Here is an 18,795-nt window from a genome sequence, read left to right as displayed (position 1 = left end):
GTGGTTGACGTGAATTTGTAGGCAGTAGGGAAGGAGTCATTAGAGATGAAGATTAATGAGTAAACATTAACAAGTAAACAAGTTAAGAGTAAATGAGGTAAAGGGAAAAAGCCACTGTGGCAGAGAGTAAAGAGCAATGTCCTTAGAGTCATGTCTCTGACACTGGGCAAGGCTCTGAATATTACTTTCCCCATCTATAAAATGGGCATGGTACTTATACTGACCTCCTACAGTCAAACTCATTTCATTGTGAGAAAAGGGTGTTGTAAAACTTAACTTAATGAGTTAGTTAATAATAATTATATGTTATCATTCTAAGAAAGCTGGAAGACTCCAATATAGACCAGATAATATCTACCCTGATTGCCTCAAAAAAAAAATTGATATCCCCATTATAATCTCAGAAAGAACTATAAGAATGGAAAGCATATTGCTTTTTACATAGGCTTAAATTCAAATTTGACACAGTCTACTCCTATCATTTGTTTAGTAAATCATCATCTTCATAATAGCTAATATTTACATAATGTGTTAAGGTTTGCAAAGCACTTTACATATGCTAACTCATTTATTTCTCACAATATAACCTTGTGAGGTTGGTACTATTAATTATCTCTATTTTAGCGGTGAAGAAACTAAGGCACAGTGAAGTTAAGTGATTTGCCCAGGGTTACCCAACTAAGGTAGGATTCGAATTCGCTTCCTCCTTACTCTAAGTTCTGTGCTTTATTCACTGTGCCACCTAGATGCCATAACTGTTCCACCACATGGTTAAAGTCGGGGAGGGGAGGAAGACAGTATTCTGATTAATCAAATATTCTGATAAATAATGATCTGATCACACATCAGAATAACAAACACATAAGTCTTGGAGAAATATTAGGCTTAGGATCCCCCAGGTGAATTGGCATCATTAGTTGCTTTGGGTAACTTGAAGGTGGCACTCACTGCCCTTGGATCAGAACAGAAGATTGCCCCCTTCAGGACCACATTCCTGAATTCATGGGCTTTGCCCCAATTTCCCTTTGCTAGTAGCATTCCATGAACCCACCCTGGTTTTAATAGTTTCCTTTTCTATGTTCTTTATGCTTTTGAAATAGGTTGATTGTTGTAGCCCATTCATCTTTGATCAATCTGTCTTGGATTTTCTTCAGCTCCACTCGGCCCAGTACATCTATAAAAAGTACTCCCTTCTTCACAAATCCCACTCTCTGTCACCATCCCATCAGGAATGATCACATTCCCAAATCCTAATCTCCCGGATACACTCAGAGGACCATGGTTGCATTGGACAAATATGGATTTGAATTTTAAGGACAGTTGACACTTCCTTGTCCCCACTAACCCGATCACCTTGTAAAGCCACATGATTTTGAGAGAACAGGATTTTTTTTTCCTTTTTTCTTTTTTTGGCCACAATGTGCCTCTATCCCAATTTCAGAGAATTATGAGGCAATAAAATAACACACAACACTAAAACTATCAGAACATATTTTAATCTTTGATGATGCAGAAGGCATTTTAGTTTCTTGAAGGTTACTTTATACCATCTTTATGTTTATGAGTTATTGTAGGTGCAGTAGTGAGTAGAGAGATTTCTGGTTGATAGAATGAGGGCTGAAATGACTTTGACTGTAGGAGGTCAGAGACAAAATGGAGGTACTCTTTATAATGTGGACAATGGAATCCTGGCTCTGCTCTATAGTGTTCATATTACAGGCTGTTAATGAGCTGAAACATTCATGGCTTAATGAACAGCTTAATGGAGCACATTATGAAAATTCAATTAATAGTTTAAACCATTAATATTTTTAAAAATCATTTTATTCTGTATAGAAGCACAAAGTATGTGTTAATTCTCCATCATCTTTGCTTATTAGTATTTACTCAAATGGATAGTTCTGTCTTCACTACAATGTTTAGTCATGGATACCACCTGACCATCCTCTAAGGAACCATTCTCACTGACTGGACAGATAAACAGTTCTTTATTGCTGACCAGATGTGTCTTTTCTTTGGCTTAAAGGGCACTTTTCCTTGGAAATATTTTTCATAATAAATCAAAGATGCACAGAGGATTGCCAAAAAAAGTTCCACAATACAAAAGTCAGCAACATTTTCACAAAGGAAAATAGGTTTGCCAATGAAAAGGATGGTTTCTTTTCCTTTGCAGATTATCCCCAAAGATAGTCTCAGGGTCCAAACAGCCTAATCACTTTCTACTTTAAGAAATGGTTCATTTGTAGGCTACATTCAGTTGTTACAGTCCTTTTTACTTGTCATGTCTTGACGGAAAGCAATAAGATAAAGAAGAAATGTGAATTCAAAATCTCTCGTCCCACATGGCCTAATGGCCTATTACTTAGATAATATTCCAAGTGCAAAAATCTTCCCCTACTGCATTGTCAAGGTTGAAGTGAAACTTTCTGCTCTTTTCCTTAGGTTATAAGCTATACCTCACCTAGCAAATGTAGCCTGGGCCTCTTTGGCTTTCATATCTGTAGCATTGTTCTATTTATATCCCATTCTATAAGTGTAATACCACAAAGTATAGTTAGTGCGTGAGTCTTACCTTAAAATTTTCTCCTCATAAGTTTACAAGGAGAAGAGAAAAAATAATAATCAAAAAGGGGGTGAAATGGTCTAGGTTGGAGTGGGGAATGATACAGGTTCTTTATCACTTAATTCACTCCAAATTAGCAAATGAAGCATTCATAAGGGAAGGTCTCCCTATATGATAGCAGGGCAGAACTACCTACATATTTACATCTGCACTGTAGGCCTTCACTTTGTAGTGTGTGGAACCTTTAGCCTTGGGCCATTTTCTAAGGTGTCCAGACTAATTTTTGCCATTCAACCTGTAGACTTCAGGAACAGGTGGGGCCTCCCACCTTCTTTCTTCTCAGGACCCCAACTGTCTCTATAATGGGGCTTCCTGAAGAAGCTGTCTGTATTCTTTTCATGACAGTCCCTATGGACAGAGATCTTGGGTTGCTAGCTCTTTGCACAGGATGAAAAGTTTGTTGCTGTTTAGTCATTTTTCATTTGCGTCTGACTCTTCATGACCCCATTTGGAGTTTTCTTGGCAGAGATACTGGAGTGGTTTGCCATTTCCTTCTCCACCTGGTTTGACAGATGAGGAATCTGAGGCAAACAGGGTTAAGTGCCTTGTCCAGGATCACACAGCTAGGAAGTGTCTAAGGCTGGCTTTGAACTCAGGAAGAGGAGTCTTCCCAACTCCAGGCCTGGTACTCTATTTATTGCACTGCCTAGCTGTCTTTGAAAAGACAACTATCAGGAGTAGGCCCTTAATAAATGTTTGTTGGATTGGAGTAGAAGCTTGCCGGAAGTATAGGATTGGTTTTCTAAACCCTCACTGTTTGTTAACTATCTACCGTCCAGAGGTGTTATAAGGACATGATATTTGTAAAGCACTTAGTATAGTATCTGGCACAAAGCCGACAATTAGTAAATGCTTCCTTTCTTCACCAAGTCACTTAATCTCTTTGACCCTTAGTTTCCTCATCTGCAAAATGAGGGAGTTTTATTCTAATAATCCTCCCAGCTCTAAATCTGTTCCTATTCTTATACTAGCCTTTCTTTCTTTGTCTTTGTCCTGATGCCTGAGGCCAAGGGCAACAAGTCCTGCCTCTGTCTCTAGAGCAGCTCAGGAATCACAGGTAAGTCACTTAACTTTTTGCAAAATGAGGAGTTTGATGTCCAAGGTAGAGCTCTGACATTCTATGATTCCCACCATGCATTCTTAAATTGTGATTATTACGTTTCAAGAAAAATCATCAAAACTTCAAACCACCGTGAAAACCTGAAAAGAGTTGTCCGTTTTCAAGATAACTTCCTCTATCAATTCTATGTGAGGAGGATCACGGTAAGATTCTGATCCTATGCTTCTGAAGACAACTTGGCATTGTTTGAAGGCAGTTCTTCCACATAGGCAGAAGGAAAATGTCCCTTTTTTCCTTTCAGGGATCCAAACCACCAGCCTTCATTTTGCTTTTCATATATAGTCACGATGTCTCCTGTTAAGAAAAAGCATAGAATTAGACAATAAGTGTACAGCAGCTATTTGGAAATCTGGGGACTGTGTCTGCTTACTTGGACGACGGGGTGGAGCGAGGCAGTAACTGGACTGAATCTTTCTGTATCCTTAAATATATCAAGATTGTTTTACAACCAAAACATACCATTGTCATACTGCAGCTTATACCACATTTATCAATAACAATAACGGCTAACACCCATCTAGCTCTATGTAGTTTGCAGATTTCCTCTACCTCGCCCCTGGGAGGTAGGTGCCATTATTATCCCTACATTTCAGATTTTAAGAAAGAAAGCAAACGCAAACCTAAGGATAGGAGACCTTAAGTGACACCCCCAGGATCAAACACCACGTATCTGGGGCACGACTTGAATGCAAGTCATAGTAATTCAGAGTCTACCTAGTTGCCAAAAAGGTTACAACCTGTAGTGCTTTTTCATGTAAGGAGGGTCTGAGCCTGGCTACAGGGATGCAAGGCAAAGGTTGCCAACTCCCCTTCATCCCTCTATTATGACTGAATGAAAATGTAGGGTAGTCATTGTGGTCCTGGTGCTAGCTACTAGGAGACCTAATAGGAACTGCAAAGAATTTACTGACTTCCCAACCCAAATACTAAGCATACCTACAAGTGTTCCCTCTGAGGAGCAGTGAGATTGTCAAAAGGGGCGCCTAGGTGGTGCCATAGTGCATAGAGTGCTGGGTCTGGAGACAGGAAGACTCATCTTCCTGAGTTAAATCTGGCCTCAGACACTTACTAGCTGTGTGACCCTGGGCAAGTCAGTGTTTGCCTCAGTTTCCTCATCTGTAAAATGAGAAACAAGTATCTTTGCCAAGAAAATCCCAAATGGGGTCATGAAAAGTCAGACACAACTGAACAACAAGATTGTCAAAAAAAATAGATGACCTCAGAGACTCTCTGTTGTGCTGGGTGAGTACAGCTGTGGATCTGACTCATAAAAAAGTTAAACTTGTTAGAGACATAGACCAGCTCCCTAAACAGGTACAAATATTCCCTATGGTAGAATGCCTAGTAATGGCAGAGAACCAACAGATGGCAGCAATTGAATTGAAGAGCTGGCAATTCTGCCACCTTTGGTGAGCACCAGAAAATGACCTTGGGCAAGCAGCATGGAAAGCATCCTCAGATCTACTTTTTAATGAAGAGAAGACCTCAGGAGAAGATCTTGACCTTCAGGATACAAGATTCTGGTGGGGAAAGAAACCCTCATAAACTACCTTGTGAGAGGAGATCCTATCTAGGACAACAAGATTCGCTGTTAGGAACCCCTAGCCCCTTAGGAAGCAGGAACCAAATTAGGGAAGAGCTCACCTGAGATGTGGTCACTGGAAAGAGGGAGTGCTTTTAGTTTCCTATTTTAATTCATGATCTGTACCCCCTATATTTGGGTGCCTTGAGGAAATTCTGATTGTCTCACCTTAGATATAATTCTGCTCAGCAGAGAAGCAATCTAGCAGCTCGACTGAGAAGCCTCAGATGGCAGCAGGTCAGCAGAGAAGTAGCCTAGCACTAGCTTCAGAGGCATTGAGATAGTCATTCTAGTTCAGAGGTTCCCAAACTTATTTGGCCTACCACACTCTCTTCAAAAAAAAATTTACTCAGTGCCCCTCTGGAAATAAACTTTCTTTAACCCTTTAATTTTTTTTTGAAATCTGCATCATTTCAAAAAATATAAAATATTTTTTAAAGGTCTTAAGTTTGATAATGTATTGTAAATTCTGGGGGTTTTTCCTGCGTTGAAATTTTGATGATGCAACATTGCATCATGTAACTGTATAGTAGCATATTGTAAACAAGTCATTACACACGCATATTCCTGCTGATGCATGCTGCACATCTCAACAATGTAAAACAGACCCACCTGCCAACACTTGCTTGTTAAGACCTGTTGGCAGACTTGAAAAAGCACTGATCAGATATAATTAGCATTTTATGTGTTTGTTTGGAAAATAATATAATCACTATGACTTCAACTCTGTTATACAACAGATGAAACATATGAATGGTTTTTCAAAATTTTTCTCTCTTATGCTTCCACCACCCCTTTATTCAATGCCCCCTCCTATTGCAACCAAGGCTAATACCTCCCCCTCCATATCTCTCCAGTGTCCCCCGGGGGCAAGTGTCACCTACTTTGGGAAACTATATATCTAGCTTTAACGCAACCTAGGAGTGTGAGTTGTATCGGAAGGAGTTTTCCTTTTCCCAACAATGGCATGGCATGGCAAGGCATGGAAAGATGGTGGAGAAGCAAAGAAGTATAGCCAAATTACTTCACGATTCCTCCACACAGACACAGAAAGTACACCATATGAAGTCTTGGTCAGGAAATCCAAAAAAAAAAGTCAAAATGAGTTATTTTTCCAGCTTAGATGAGAATAGGGAGACAGAAAGATCTTTGGACACTGGAGAGTAAATCTAGCCAGAAATGGCTATATGGAACATTTCAGAGCAGGAGAGGATGGCAAGGCAAAAGATTATTTCTCTTTGTTTTTATATGCTCAGCACTTACTATAGAACCTTGTATATAATAGGTACTTAATAAGTATTTTGTACGGATTGCTATCCTGTTTAACTGCCTGTTGCTTCGAATTAATGTGTAATTTGTTTTGGTCTGGAAAAGAGGAACATTGGACAGGAGCTCATGAATTATTGCTTAGAAAAGATGCTGATATAAAGAGTACTTTGAACTAGGGTATAGCTTTGGGGAGGATGTTGGGCTATGTACTATGTATGACTATTAAATAACTAAAAGCTAAATAGCTTTTTTATTAAACAAAAAATTAAAAGGACTTCTTTAGAGCAACTAGTTAAAACAAACAGAATTGATAAATTGTTAAACTATCAATTACCTCACAAATTTTTAATTATTCCATAGCAGTAGAACATATTTAGACAAATGTTGGAGGGGAAACATAGTCACAAATACGCTGTTAATGGAACTAGAAATTGGTTCAACCATTCTGAGAATCAATTTGTTTTAATTTTTCAAAATTTGTTATTTATTTTTAACATTTAAAAGAAATTTTGAGTTCCAAATTTGCTCCCTTCTTCCCATTCCTCCCAGAGAAGGCAATTAATTATTCATGTTGAAATCACACAAAATGTATTTCTATATTAGCTATGTTGGTGGGGGAGAGTGGAGAAAGACAAGAAAAATAAAGTGAAAAAAATCTGCTTCAATTTGCACTTAGAGTTCATTGGTTCTCTCCCTGGCAGTAGATAGCATTTTTCATAATGGGTCCCTTGGAATTGTCTTTGATAATTATATTGATCACAGTAGTCTTTCACAATTGATCATCTTTACAATATTGCTGTTACTGTGTATTATTATCTAGTTCTGCCTGAAAAACAATTTGGAATGATGCCAAGAAAGTGACTAAGCTGTACATACCCTTTGACCCAGCTTTTTGTAACTTGGCCAATACCCCAGAGAAATCAAAGAAGGAGGGAAAAGATCTTTAAGTTCAAATATATTTATAGCAGCTCTTTTCCTGGTGCCCAACTACTGGAAACTAAAAGGGTCTCTTTCCATTGGGCAATGGCTAAGCAAAGTATAGTGTATGAATGTAATGAAATATTTTTGTGCCATAAGAAATGACAGGGCTGCTAGGTGGCACAGTGGATAGAACGCAGGTCTTGAAGTCAGGAAGACTCATCTTCCTGAGTTCAAATCTGTTCTCAGACACTTACTAGCTCTGTGACCCTGAACAAACCACTTAACCCTCTCTGCCTTAGTTTTCTCCTCTGTAAAATGAGCTGGAGAAGGAAATGGCAAACCACTCTAGTATCTTTGCCAAGAAAAACCCAAATGGGGTCATGAAGAATCTGTCACAGCAGAAATGACCAAAAAAAGAAATGATAAAATGAATAATTTAGGGGGAAACCCCATGGGAAGACCTTTATGAACTGAACCAGAGCAAGGTGAGCAGAACTAGGAGAACAACATATGCAGTAATAATATTATAGGAAAAAAAGCCTTTAAAACTTTGTTCAAAGCAATAATAAATATAATAAACTATGAATCCAAACCTACCACTCACCTCCGAAAAGAGAAGTAATGAATTTAAAATGAAGAAACTAATTTTCAGATATGGCTAATATGGGAATTTGTTTTGCCAGACTATGCAAATAGAGTGGAAGGGGGAGAAGAGGCAGACAGAGGAGGGAACAAGCATTTATAAAACACTTGCTCTGTACCAGGCATTATGCTAACTGCTTTACAAATATTATCTCATTTGGTCGTCATGACAACATAGTGAGGTATCCCCATTTTACAGCTAAGAAAACTGAGTTATACAGATGTTAAATGACTTGCCCAAGGTCACATAGCTTGTAAGTATGTGAGGTCACATTTAACTCAGGTCTTTGTGATTCCAGGTCCAGCACTTTATCCACTATTACCACCTAGCTGTCTGAGAGACAGATTAATTTTTTAAGTGCTTGTTAAAATATATACATATTTATAAATACATTTTAATATTAAATCTAAATTTATTATTAAGTCTAATGATTTTTATTAAATTTATTAATTTAAATATTAAATATATTTATATAAAATTTTTAAAAAATTATATAAATGTATTTAATCTAAACTTTAATTGATTCAGAATAATTTAACAAAATTAATTCGATATCATTATACAAAATATATTCCAGATATTATATATATAACCATGTCACATATAAACGTGTGTATTTGTATATATCATATTGTATGCATATGTGTACATGTGTATACATGCAAATTCTTCAAGGGCCCAGAAGAATTTGATTTTTCTCTTTGTATTCCTACCCCTTCACATAGTACCTGGCACACCATGGAGGTTTAATAAATGTTTGTTGAGTTAAATAAATAGACTTTTTAGGCTACTCATTCTTTAGCTTCTGCATTTTACTGCCTTTTCTGGTAAGAAAAAGCCTTTTAATAACAAGATCTCACGTGTATATGGTACTTTATGTCTTACAAAACAGCTTCCTCACAACAACTTCTTGAGACAGGTTGTGAAAATCTTAGGAAACTGAGGCTCCAGGAGGTTACCTCTTTTGCCATAAGTTGCAATCCTGCTAAGAGTTAGAACTAGGACTCAAGCCAAGTTTTGTGACTCCAGGACTGGTCATCATTTTCTTTGTGGCTGCTCTGTGTTAGTCAACAATCAATCAGACTACAGGGAATAAATACTATTCTTTCCTGTCCACAGTGAGAGGCGTGTATTTATTAGTCAAGCTGCCACTCCTGCCCAACAGATTTTCTGCTCCTCCAATTTCTAGATAAGGTGATTTCCAGCCTTTCTTCCCCTTAGCTCCCCAGGAATTTTTCTTCCTCAGAGAGCTGGGGTAGGGGGAGGAACCAGGCCTTGCCACAGGGGGTGGATGTGGGGGGCTATTAAAACCTCGTTGCCACCGTCAAGTCATGGTTCAGAGGAACCATTCTCCCGTTAGGAGAACCCACTTGAATTTTTGCTCTTAGGCATGCACAGATAGGATTATATAATTGACAGAATCGACATTTGGTTTACAATGATAAAAAACAAAACAAAACAAAAACTAATGATCAAATAGCCCCCATGGACTGTTTCCTTCAGCCAGCCCCCAGCAAATGAATCTGGTCTTGGTTTTTAGAAAGTGTTATGAACCAAGTTTAAAGTAACAGCACACCTTGCAAGAAAATAGGAGACCAAACAGGAAATGAAGAAGTAAACAACATTATCAGGAAACCTCATAGCACAGGAGCCCCTGATTCAAAGGATAAATGTGGTTTGAGAAAAGTCTCTTACCCAGTGTGCCCTTGCATCCTCACATAGAAAACCAGGCTACCATGACTAATTCTGATTCCAGAGAACCCATAATGGAGAATGCTATCCACCTCATCACAGACATGCAGAATGGGACATGGCCAATAAGGGAATCTGTTTGACTTAACTACGCGTGCTTGTTACAGGGAGTTTGTTTTCCTTTTTCAGTGGGGGAAGAGGAAGAAAAAAATAAATGTTTGATAATTGAAAAAAAATGTTTTGGTTTTTATTTTTAAAGTTCATTACTTTATTCTCACATTTGAGCCTCACCATAGTTCTCATGTACAATCATCTTTCTGTTCTACAATGGATATGGAAATACTAATTTTATTTTAACTTTAAAATTAAACTTAAAAAGAAAAGAAGTTGGGGATCCGAGAGAAAAAAAAGAAAAGGAAAGATGAACCCCAGACCAGTGGAAATAACTCGTCCCAGTTCATAGAGACACTAAGTACTAGATCCAGGAGAGAGCAAGGTATCCTGACCTTTACACATACACTACCTCCCCACCCTCAGAGAATATTTCGGAGGTCAACAGGGTAATACATCAAATGGTTGATCTTTCTAAAGTCAATAATCCTATTGTTTCAATTCAACGACTTTATTAAGTGTCTACAATGTACAAAACAGGTGCTAGGCGCCAAGTGCCATGCCAGGAGGAATGAGACGCACAGTCTTCCCCTGACAATCTAGCTTGCTAGAGAAACAGTATCCAATTCAAGGATCTATAAGAGATGATGTTTCTAAGTCTCTAATAACACCTTTCCCTTCATATCAGAGAAATACTGTGGAAACCTGCACCATTAGCCAGATAGAAATCATGGCTCTGACCAGAGCGAGCCTGGAGCAGGGTCTTCTTCCCTGTGTGGCTACAAGAGTCCTTTTAGTTTGACCTGGACCCTTGGAGCCATTTTTCATTCATCGACAGCATTCCTTTACTGCCTAATTATCTCTCACTGATCAATATTTGCCCTAGTACAAATGGCCCCACCATGTGCACAACAGTAGAATATTTAAAGAAAGCACAGGTATTCCAGGTCCTGTCTTCCTGTCTCTACACTGGCCATTTTCCAGTATGGAATGTACTTTCTCCATCTGCTTCTCAGAATCCCTTCCTTCCATCAGGGCTCAGCAAAAACATCACCTTCTTTAGGATATCTTTTCTGAGTCACTGCACCCCTCCCAGCCCCCTGCTAATGTTCTTCCTCCATAAACTACCCTCTATTCATTTCTGTAGCAATGGGAAATTTGCGTAACCTCTCTCAGCCTCAATTTCCCTATGGATAAAATGGAGCTAATAATAGCATTTACTTTTCAGGGTTATTTTGAGGATTAAATGAGATTGTGTGTGTGTGTGTGTGTGTGTGTGTGCGCGTGTCTGCACTTTGAAACAGTATTTTACAAAATCTTACTATTATTACTGTGATTATTTTCTTTATTCTTCACACACACACACACACACACACACACACACACACACACACACACACACTTTGCCTTCCCTGATACAAAGTAAGATCCATAAAGGCAGGAACTGCTTCATTTTTCTCTTTGTGTCTATAGCATTCAACATGTTTCCTGACACTTGGTAGAGACTTAATGATTGATGGTTGACTGATTATTCTTAACCCCCTTTAACAAAGATTTAGCCCAGTACGGAATACATACATGCAATTTTATATGTGAAATTAAAATCTTAAATGTTGGCAAACTATATTGGAAAATTCATAGGCTTTCGAATTGGGGGACATGGGTTTTACCCTTGGCTCTGTCATTAGCTAGCCATTTTACCTTGGGCAAGTCACTTTCTAGGTTTCCTAGATTTCAGTTTCAAGCTTTCAAAAATGAAGAATTTTAATGACCTTTAAGGTCCATTTTCACTCTGACATTTTAGAAGCCTAAGATCCTTGGAGCTCCCATGCATAAAGCATATTAAATTCCTGAGACTGAACATCAAACACATGAAATACTAACTCACTGAATGACCTTCACCAAGTTTCTTTTCCTCCATGAGCTTAAAGTTTTATCTTCTGAAAGGTGGGGTTAGCAAATTTGCACTGACTTCATGAGGCAATCATGAGTTAGAGCAAATAACGAGCATTGCCTGATCATGTAACTGAGAAAAAGGGAGGTTCCTTGTTAATGGGGTTGTTATTTAAAATAGAGAAAGGCCTCTCAACACTTAAGAATGTTTCTTACCTTTTTCCAAATTTAACTCATCATCTTGTCTGGCTTGAAATGGATATAAGACTTTGCATGTACCATTACCAAGACTGGTGATTCCTGAAGCTAGAAATAAATTAATTTGCAATTACTACAAGGTTTCATTAGATACACAGAAATATAGTGGAAATCTGTGTAGTTAAATAACAGCATTTAAGAGGCTTTCAGCCAGCCCATTCCCACTACTGTGGTCTTACTTTGTTCTTCTTATCGTCTTGACTCTTGACCCTATAGAGTTGACTTTGAGTCACTTGTGTCTTGCTCTCATAACTGCTGTAGTCATATCAAACCCCACCCTGTGTTCCCTGCCCCTGCCTTTCTCACTTGGCTCCTACTTCCCCCACAGCTGAACAGGGAGGGAAGAAATCATACAACTACCTAAAGCATTAGGATTCTTTAAAAATTTACATTATCTAATCTGGGTTCTCACAGTTGCATGGTGAATCTTTTCTTTTTCTCTAATTAACTAATACCCTCTGAGCAGGGTTGCTTTCTTCCAAGACTTCTATACCACTCTCTTTTGGTAGAAGATCTCTCCCTCAGCCTTAATTAAAAAAAAATCAAGGAAATCCATTCTTTTTTCAAACCAACTTTATTTCCTCAAAACTGAATCTACACTGTTCCTTGTTGTCTCCTCCCTTATTCTAGTCACTGAGAAAGAGATGACTTGGCCTTTTGCCAAGGACAACCTCTTTTCCTATGTCACTCATGCCACTCACTATCTTCTGTCTCCTCCAGATATTCGTGCCTTCCATCATTCTCTGTCTCTGTCTCTCTCTCTGTCAGTCTCTGTCTCTCTCTGTCTCTGTCTCTGCCTCTCTCTCTCTCTCCTTTGATCTTTTTTTATCTACTGGCTCTTTCCACGCCATCTATAAGCATGCCTAAGCCTTCCCTATCTTTTAAAAATCTTCACTTGACCTCACCATCCCTTCAAGTTACTATTCTACATGTCTTCTTCCTTTCATAGTGAAATGCCTAGAAAAAGCCATTTATACTGGTTGCCTACTACTCACTTTTTAATTCTTTGCAGTTTGGCTTCCAGGTCTACTATTTGACTAAAACTGTTACCTCGAAGTTTACCAATGATCCCTTAAACTGCTCTATCTCATAGGTTTTTCTCAAATTTTATTCTACGTAGCTTTTCTTTGGCTTTTGACACTGTCTACTCAAACCCACCCTCAGCTTCACAATACCCTCTAGTCAAAGTGACTTCTATAATAATCCACTCTCCTAGTTCTCACTTTGTCTGACCACTCATTCTCAGTTGCCTTTTCTGGATCAACATCTCTCTCTCCTCTCTCCTTATTATGGCCACCACTGAATCTTTGTTCTGGACCCTCTTCTTTTTCTGTCTTCATGATTGTATCCATTCTCCTATGTGTAATGATCATTTCTCTGCAAATGATTCCTAAATCCATAGATTTATCTCTAACATTTCTTATTAATTCCAAGCCTAAATCACCAATCAACTGCTAGATATCTCCACCTAGATGTTCTATAGACATTGCAAACACAGCATGGTCAAGATGATGTTTATCATCTCCCCACCCTCAAAAAATCTGTAAAATTTCCTTTTTTCTCTTGAGGGCCCCACCATCCTTCTAGTCACCCAAGGCCATAACTTTAGAGTAATTTTTTTACTTTTTCTTCCCTCTCAATTCCCCCATATCCAATCAACTGCCAAGGCTTACTGAGTCTATCTTCACATTATCTCTTACATCTATACCTTCCCCCCCTACTCATATTGGCATCCTAGTTTAGGGGCTCATCATCATTCATCTGGATTATTGCAATAACCTCCTCATTTGTTTCCCATCTTTCAGTCCCTCTCTTATTTACACAGCTGCCAGTATCATCTTTCTCAGTCACAGATTGCCCCTTCAACCCATTCCCACTCCCCACTCAAAAATCTTCCATGATTTCCCATTGCCTCTATGATAAAATACAAATTCAATAGCCAGGCACTTACACTCCTCTAAAATCTGGTTCCATTCAGAATTATTTCTTATTTCTCCTCTTTATACCATAGATGGTCCAATCACTGTTTGCTGAAATGGACATTCTAGTTCCCATTTTTTGCATCGGCAGTCCTGTATGCCTGGAATACATTTCTTCCTGATCTCTGCCTCTTAGAATCCTCAGCTTAGGTTCAAATCAAGAGACATCTTTTTCATAAAGCTCTTTCTGTTCTATGCAGCTGGTAATATTCTCTTTCCCTTCCAATTTTCTTTTACTTATTTATCTTTTAAATATGTTGTGTCCCTCGCTACGAGGATTTAGGCTCTATAAGTGTGCAGTTTTGTTCTTTTTCTACACTAGTGTCTAGTGTGGTTCCTTGCACCCATTAGGGCACTTAACAAGTATTTGTTGAATTAACTTAAAGGAAATCTGACAGTCGCTATAATTTTACAGGAGCTATAATTCCAAGGTTTTAGCTTGAATTTACAGTAGCTATAATTTTATAATAGGTATAATTTTAAGTTTTATAGCTTGGAATTAAAATTTTAAAGATATATTTCCCACATTAACTCACTGTATATTGATTAGATAATTTGTATGTTTCTTACATGATTTCTCTAGGAAAGATATTCCAGTCATACCATAGGCTTACGTGAGGAAATTTCATAGGGCACACAACTTTCATTCTTGTTACTAGTCAATGAATGGCACTGTTTTTCAGCCACTGTATCATGATACTCTAGTGAATCACAAAAATCTTAGTGTGTTACATTGTTCTATGTTTCTTCCTTTCCTTTCGCAACTTTTAGCCCGGAGAATGGAGAAAGGATGGTTGTTATAACCATAGTTTAAAGAAGGGATAATGACTAGTTTGTCTGTCTATCTATTTGGAAAGAGTTGGTTAGGAGGTATGGACTGGCAGTTGTGGAGAAAAGGGGTTATATAGAGGATGTGTCCCATTGGTCTCAAGTGTGGTTGAGACAAGATAGCACAGGGTTGTGGTAACAATTAGCTGCAAAAGCTCCAAACAGCTATTTGGTAATGTGGTGCTGGCAATGCAGTGACAACCAATCTCCCAGAAGGAGGTGTGCCTATCAGATTGCACACAAAGCTTCTGCGGGAATATCACATATTTTCCTGACATTAACCTTTGTCTTTGACATAGACATATGTAGCATTGACTTTAACCAGTAATCAATTTAGGGATTAGATATGTTTACCTAAGGATGGAGATTGCAGTTTATTTGACGGTTCGCTGGAAGATGCTCTTGTCACAACAGTCTCTAATCTCTTCATCATAAAAGGACGTGATATTTTTACTGAGCTATGTGTCTGGTCCTGTTGATAAAAAATAACTAATGAAAAGTGTGTGATTATTTATTGTCATTATAAACTTGACCATTGAATAAAAATAACTATTTAAAGGAATTTCTCAATAATTATGTACTATTCCCTAAGGCATTATTATTATTATTAATAATAGTTAGCATTTATTGGCATGTTAAAGTTGCAAAGTGCTTAACATGTTCTCTCATTTCATGTACACATCTAATGTTCACAACAACCCTATGAAGTAAGTGCTGTTGTCATCTTCATTTTACAGATGAGGAAACTGAGGCACAGAGAAGCTAAGTGACTTATCCAGGATTACATAGCTAGTGTGTGAGGAAGGATTTGAACTCAGGTCTTCCTAACTTCATATCCAATACTTTTATCCACTGGGCTACCTCTCATGTGAAAATATTGTGTTTAGTATCTTACTAAAGGATTCTATGTAATTTTTCTTTTGATGTTATAATTCTAGAATTTCCTAATTGCATCATTTTCCAACCAGGTTCATAACTCTGATCTCTATGTGAAACCTACAAAATCTTTATATGTTTAATACAAATTCAACCCTAAAAGGTTTTAAGTAAGTCTAAAGTGTTGTGAGTATGTCCAAATGATTGAGGGTAATGTGCAGATTGTGGGCAGCACAGAAAAGGAAAATGATTACCTTGGGACAAGTGCTCACACTATAGTCACAGTACTTTTTTCTGATACATACGAGAAAGAGATGCATCCATGTGGCACAGTGGGTGGAGCATAGGAATCAGAGTCAGGTAGTTGTTGTTGTTCACTTGTGTCTGACCTGACCCTTCATGACCCCATAAACCATATCATGTCTATACTGGTCATAGGATTTTCTTGGCAAAGTTACTAGAGTGGTTTGCCATTTCCTTTTCTACCTCATTTTGCATTTGAGGAAACTGAGGCAAACTGGGACTTACTGAGGTAGTAAGTGGCTAGTTACTAGCTATATAGTGGTGGTAAGTACTAGACTTGAACTCAGGTCTCCCTGACTCCAGGCCCAGAGCTATATTCACTGAACCACCTATCTGCATCTCTTTCTAGCCAGGACATCAGGAAGACCTGAATTCAAATATGACCTCAGATACTCACTAGCTATGTGATCCAGGACAAGTCATTTAGCCTACCTCTGCCTCAGTTTCCTCAGATAAAAAATGGGGATAATAACATACCCACATCCCAGGATTGTTGTGAGGATCAAATGAAATAATATTTTGCAAATATCAAAATGCTATATAAATACTATTATCATTAAGAGATAACCACCCATGCTATGATCATAGACTTTTTGTCTGTCTTTAGACTAATCACTAAGACAGGAAGAGTTATTTTTACGTTGTATATAGATGCCTAACGTATTGTTGTTTGTCCTTCATTTTTGAAGAGGACCAGTGCCATCAGGGGTGATGTCCTGACTTGCACATAAATTGGATTAAAGTGAGGCAGAGTTGCACAGTCGTTGTCAGTCCCACTCTCTCTTCCAAAGTCATCAAAGTCCAGTGACAAGATAAAAGTCAAGAGGACTGGCAATGGCCCAGGATACAGTGAATGACCTTGGTGTCTTCAGTGTCTGACCAAGTTCTAAGTGCTTCACTGCATCTGCTTCAGCTGCCTTCATGGCCCTTGGAACACATTATTCTCATCCTCCAATTCCACCAGGAGTGCTTAGGGTAGACATCCCCTAACTCTGCCAGATTGGAGGCCTATTGGTTGCCCTCAGCCTGCTTTAGTCCGTCTGCCCAGATGGTTTACCAGGGTATAGCCACCACTCATGCTACAGCTCTTTGTAGTTACAGGTGAGAGTTAGGTGATAAGTGGACACCAAAGGTGGAAGAGCAGCCCTGAAAAGGACTTGGTAAGTCCTCACACCAGAGATGCTAATCTTCCCATACACCCCAATATATTTATATAGAAGGTTGATAAAAGCACCACACAGATATATTACGTACATGCATTTAGTTGCCATCTTCCACTAAAATCTTCTTCTAGTACCTCATTGTGGGGTAGATGACCCTGCAATCTCAACATCTACTCAGCTGATCATAAAGTCTGGCAAGATGCTTACCAAGCCAGAATGGCTTTGATTTGGGCCTGGAAGTAGACTTTGTTGAGGACCACTCCAGTTAAGTGCTGAGTTAATCATCACCAGACATTTTCCAACAACTGTTACAAGCATCTCTTACAGAATGGAAGGGTTGTGAGTGGTAGAGGGTGTGAGAGTGCCTGTGTTGATGAATGCACAAATCTTTTCAAGTATCAAAGTACTTAAGTACATAGGTAGCCATGACATCTTAAAGTGATGTATACATGTAAGTCTAATTAACTTGAATTGTTCAAATGATGATTCTTTGCTTAGAGTTGCACTATGTATGAAAAAGAACATGTGCTAACTTAAGTCACTTAATAGCATAAACAATAATTAAGGAAGAATTGTTTAGCCTTGTTAAGAGGGAATGCAGGCAAACCATTTTTAAATATCTAAAATAACTTAGTAGTACCAATTTGTTGCACTTCTTACATTAGATATGTGATTATGAGCATGCCACTCCTTGACCCTCAGTTTCCTTATCTGTAAAATAGGTACATTGTTACCCACAACATCTATTTTGAGTAGGGTAATGTATGTGAAATGTTTTGTAAACCTTAAATGTGATCAAAATATCAGTTATTATTATTAAAATGAATATATTCTTTCATCTGATTGTGCAAGTGGGTTCTATAGGATTACTACTTAGCAATAGTGGTTTTTTAGAATTTTTTATCACCCCTTGAAAAGAATAGTAGTAAAAAAAAAAAGTGCTATATCATTTGTGCTCTTTGCACAGAGAACATACAGTTCATGCAGTATTACCCACTCTATCCCATCCTTGTTTATATTTTTAATTAGCAAAGTTTAACTGTATGATAGAAGATGGATAATAATTTTTGTTGTTGTTGTGAAATTTGAAGTAAGTTGATTACTCCTTCCACTCAGTCACCTGAGCTGTTCCCACTCTCAGACTTTGATCTGTCGGGGTCCATGATTCCCTTTTATCCTATGATTCCATAGGCCACACAATTCCTTCATTTCCAAAAATGAGAGGATAGTTTCGTTCCTTGGTTGCCTACACATTTACATTGATGTAGCAACCTAGCAGCAACACTGCCTGACCATTGCTTCAGCACGCTCCCACTAAGTCAATGTTTATCCTAGATATAAGAGCCTTACCTTCTGTTTCCATGTGGAGATACAAGAGCTGCAAGGATGTGAAGGTTTGGGCCTCTGCTCCAGGTCAGCCAGTACTGAGGACAGTTTGAAGGAATTGGCTTGCAGAAGGTCTAGTTTCAGGTTGGTCTGCAGGAATATCATTTAGATTCAAGATTACTGTTGATAAGATGACATCATTGGGAGA

General features: G+C 38.3%; 1 protein-coding gene across 4 annotated transcripts in view; it reads right to left on the bottom strand.

The window, feature by feature from the left end:
- Positions 1-1,806: 1,806 nt before the first annotated feature.
- Positions 1,807-18,795, bottom strand: part of NOSTRIN (nitric oxide synthase trafficking) — a 104,674-nt gene continuing 87,685 nt past the window's right edge. For all 4 annotated transcript variants that reach the window (XM_072612225.1, XM_072612226.1, XM_072612227.1 and 1 more), the window contains 4 exons: positions 18,612-18,737; positions 15,274-15,391; positions 12,071-12,160; positions 1,807-4,037 (listed from right to left, as the gene is read on the bottom strand). In XM_072612225.1, the coding sequence (XP_072468326.1) occupies positions 3,901-4,037; positions 12,071-12,160; positions 15,274-15,391; positions 18,612-18,737 (471 nt within the window). In that variant the 3' untranslated portion in view covers positions 1,807-3,900. The remainder of the gene's footprint in view (positions 4,038-12,070; positions 12,161-15,273; positions 15,392-18,611; positions 18,738-18,795) is intronic.

This window comes from Notamacropus eugenii, chromosome 5, assembly GCF_028372415.1.
Source record: "Notamacropus eugenii isolate mMacEug1 chromosome 5, mMacEug1.pri_v2, whole genome shotgun sequence".
Lineage (NCBI taxonomy): Eukaryota > Metazoa > Chordata > Mammalia > Diprotodontia > Macropodidae > Notamacropus > Notamacropus eugenii.
Note: the sequence above shows the minus strand (reverse complement) of the source record. Positions and strands in the feature narration are given on the sequence as shown.